The sequence below is a fragment of the Oryzias melastigma genome, linkage group LG9, assembly GCF_002922805.2.
Source record: "Oryzias melastigma strain HK-1 linkage group LG9, ASM292280v2, whole genome shotgun sequence".
In the NCBI taxonomy this organism is placed as follows: domain Eukaryota; kingdom Metazoa; phylum Chordata; class Actinopteri; order Beloniformes; family Adrianichthyidae; genus Oryzias; species Oryzias melastigma.
This window is the reverse complement of record NC_050520.1, coordinates 29,766,471-29,769,208: the sequence shown is the minus strand read 5'-3', so window position 1 is coordinate 29,769,208 and position 2,738 is coordinate 29,766,471. Positions and strand designations below refer to the sequence as shown.

Here is a 2,738-nt window from a genome sequence, read left to right as displayed (position 1 = left end):
TACTGGAGGCCCACTGGTCCTCAGGATGTGTCCAGTACCGGTACCCTAACTTTAACCAGGTACTGCTTCGCTTCCAGTTCGCCCCTGGTACTGCAAATAGCACCAGTTTGGGTTCAGTACTGCATCTGGTCCGGAGTTGGGTTAGGGCTAGAGTACCGGTACCGCTTTTGGGTTAAGGTGGACAACGCATCGCAGCACTAGATCAGTTCTAGTTCGCAGCCCATAGGTTGGGGGCCCGTGATTTAATAGGAACAGCCAGTACATCGAAAAACAACGACTTAGGGACACCCAAAACGTCCTTAACCCTTGTGCTATCTTATGGGGTCCAGATGACCCCTGCCTTACGTTGACGTGTTTTGACAAATGTGGACGAAGGTGGACAGGAGTTCATGTCTTCCATTGACACCAGTGAAAATCGAAAATCACTGAACAAAAAAAGTTCAGTGTGCTGTCTCGTGGGGGTCCAGATACCTAGGATAGCACAAGAGTTACCCGAACGTCAATATGTGACGACTTCGGAGTGAGAATGTGCCTTGTGCTTCAGCGGTGTTGAAGATGAGATGCTCCCATTTGTACAGAAAGCTGTTCCTTCCTCCCAAATCTTGATGGCTTTGTTCAGTTTCTTTTGGTTGTGTTGATGCTCAATCATCCCATGCCTGATAAACCGAAACTGCCATTGAGGTGACCTTTTCGGAGCCGTCTGCGGTGCTGCTCTTCTTGTGTATAGGCGCCAGTTCTAACCCCTGATCTGAAGAGTTTCCACCCGAGTGAACCATCACACACCCCATCCTCATTCCCCTGTTCCCTTCCGGCGCGTCGTTCAACTTGTTGTCATTGTGTACGCGGTTTCGAAGTCCCAACACAAAGTTGTTGTGGCTGTTTGTGCCATCTCGTAAATCAGTGCCATCAAAAGGCGCTTGCTCGGACCGCCCATTCCTGCCCCACCTGGCCATCCTGCTTTTCAGTTGCAAGTTGCAACAGAAGGGCCTGGACTTACAAACTGACTGGAAACCCCTCTTAAAGTTTTTGTTGTAGTATCCATAGACGATGGGGTTCACACTAGAGTTGGAGAAAGCGAGCCAGTGGGCGAACGGAAAGATGTAGCTTGTCAGGAGGTCCAGTTGCTCCCTGTCCAAGCCTCCATAGTCTGTCATCATCATCAGTGTCCAGAGTGGCAGCCACGACACCATGAAAAGCAAAGTCACCACCACTAGCATCTTCACCACCTTGATCTTTTTCTGTGACACCATTTGCTGACCGTGTCTCCTGGTGTTGGCCAGTTGCGGTTCCCTGTTTGCGACCACAGAGGAGCACAGTTTGACTCCGATGCTGATGTACATCAGTGTGATGACTGCCAGGGGCAGCAGGTAGATGTGGGCAAAGAGAACCGCGGTGTAGATTTTCCTCATCTGTGGATTGGCAAAGTTTTCGTAGCAGGTGTACAAAGGCACGGTCTGATTGAAGTCGTTGTTGTGCACCATGTAATGGAACGGGACCTTCTCCACCGTGAGGGCCACTGCAGCCGGACACAGGATCACCACCGCCAACACCCAGATTGACACTATGGCCACCTTGGCGACGAGCAGAGTCAGCTTGGGCTGTAGAGGGTAAACTATGCAGCGAAACCTGGAGCAGAGGAGTCAAGAAAGGAATTCATTTGATTAGAAAGTAGACGAAAAAAATTAATAGTAAATAAAGAATAGAACTACATTTTAAAGGTTAAAAAACAGCAGCTGATGAAATCTGTTGAAAAAAACATAAAAAAATGCCTTTTAAATTGGTCTTTTTGAAATTGATGAAATTTATGTTTCTTTTTTTTTACATGTTCTTGTGCTATATATGGAGGACAGAAGACATAAACACAGAAAATTAAGCTTAAAATTGCATTTCTGTTTATTTCTTTAATCAAATCGTGAATCGGGAGCAGATAACAAAAAAGGTTGGAAAAAGCTTATAGATGTGACATAAAAGCTACAATGGGAGGGCATTAGCTCTCTGCTCCACTCCATCCCGATACATCTACTTGTAGACGATTAGATCCATGTAAATCTTTGCTTTGCTTGTCCGTGGCCAAAATGTCATTTTGGCCAAAATGACATTTTGGCCAAAATGACATAACCATAATTTTAAAACAGTACTGGGAACATTTTACTGCTGATAGATATGGTAGTTTTAAAACTCTTTTCAATCGTTCTTTTCTCTCGGTTTTTGTAGATTTGGTCTCCAGACATGTAAATGTAATCAGGAACGACATGTTTTAGTTTGTTGTTTGTGTCCATACTTCAAAGATGTTTTTAGAAATAGGCCTCAATGAGCAAATGTTTTGATGTAATGTGTGTGAAAGTTAATATTTATGCTTTGAAGTTTTGCATATAAACTTTTCAAAAGAGTATTTTTTAAGCTTTAATCTCGTTATTTTTTTTTCCTGCTGTTTTTCCTGATCCGAAAAATGATTCATTTTGTTAACCGTTATACCCCTACTAGGGACTCATTTAAAATAGATAAAAAAATGATCGGAGTCAGATTTGAACTAGCTTAAAAAGAACTGGATGAAGGCCATTCCCATTTATTTAAAAAAAATACAAAGAAGAGTATAAAATACATGTTGATTCAACTCCTATTTTAATGTAGCCACGAGGGGGCCCAAGCCAGGGTATGGAAGTGTCTAGGAGAGATGGCAGTGGAGTTTTTGACCGGGTTGTTCAACAGGATCTTAGGTGGTGAGAAGATGCCTGAGG

The 2,738-nt window shown here is 43.7% G+C and overlaps 1 protein-coding gene across 1 annotated transcript in view; it reads right to left on the bottom strand.

The window, feature by feature from the left end:
• Nucleotides 1-276: 276 nt before the first annotated feature.
• npffr1l2 (neuropeptide FF receptor 1 like 2) overlaps nucleotides 277-2,738 on the bottom strand; it is a 43,789-nt gene continuing 41,327 nt past the window's right edge. The window contains exon 3 of the mRNA XM_036213473.1: nucleotides 277-1,626. Coding sequence (XP_036069366.1) covers nucleotides 642-1,626 — 985 coding nt within the window. The 3' untranslated portion in view covers nucleotides 277-641. The remainder of the gene's footprint in view (nucleotides 1,627-2,738) is intronic.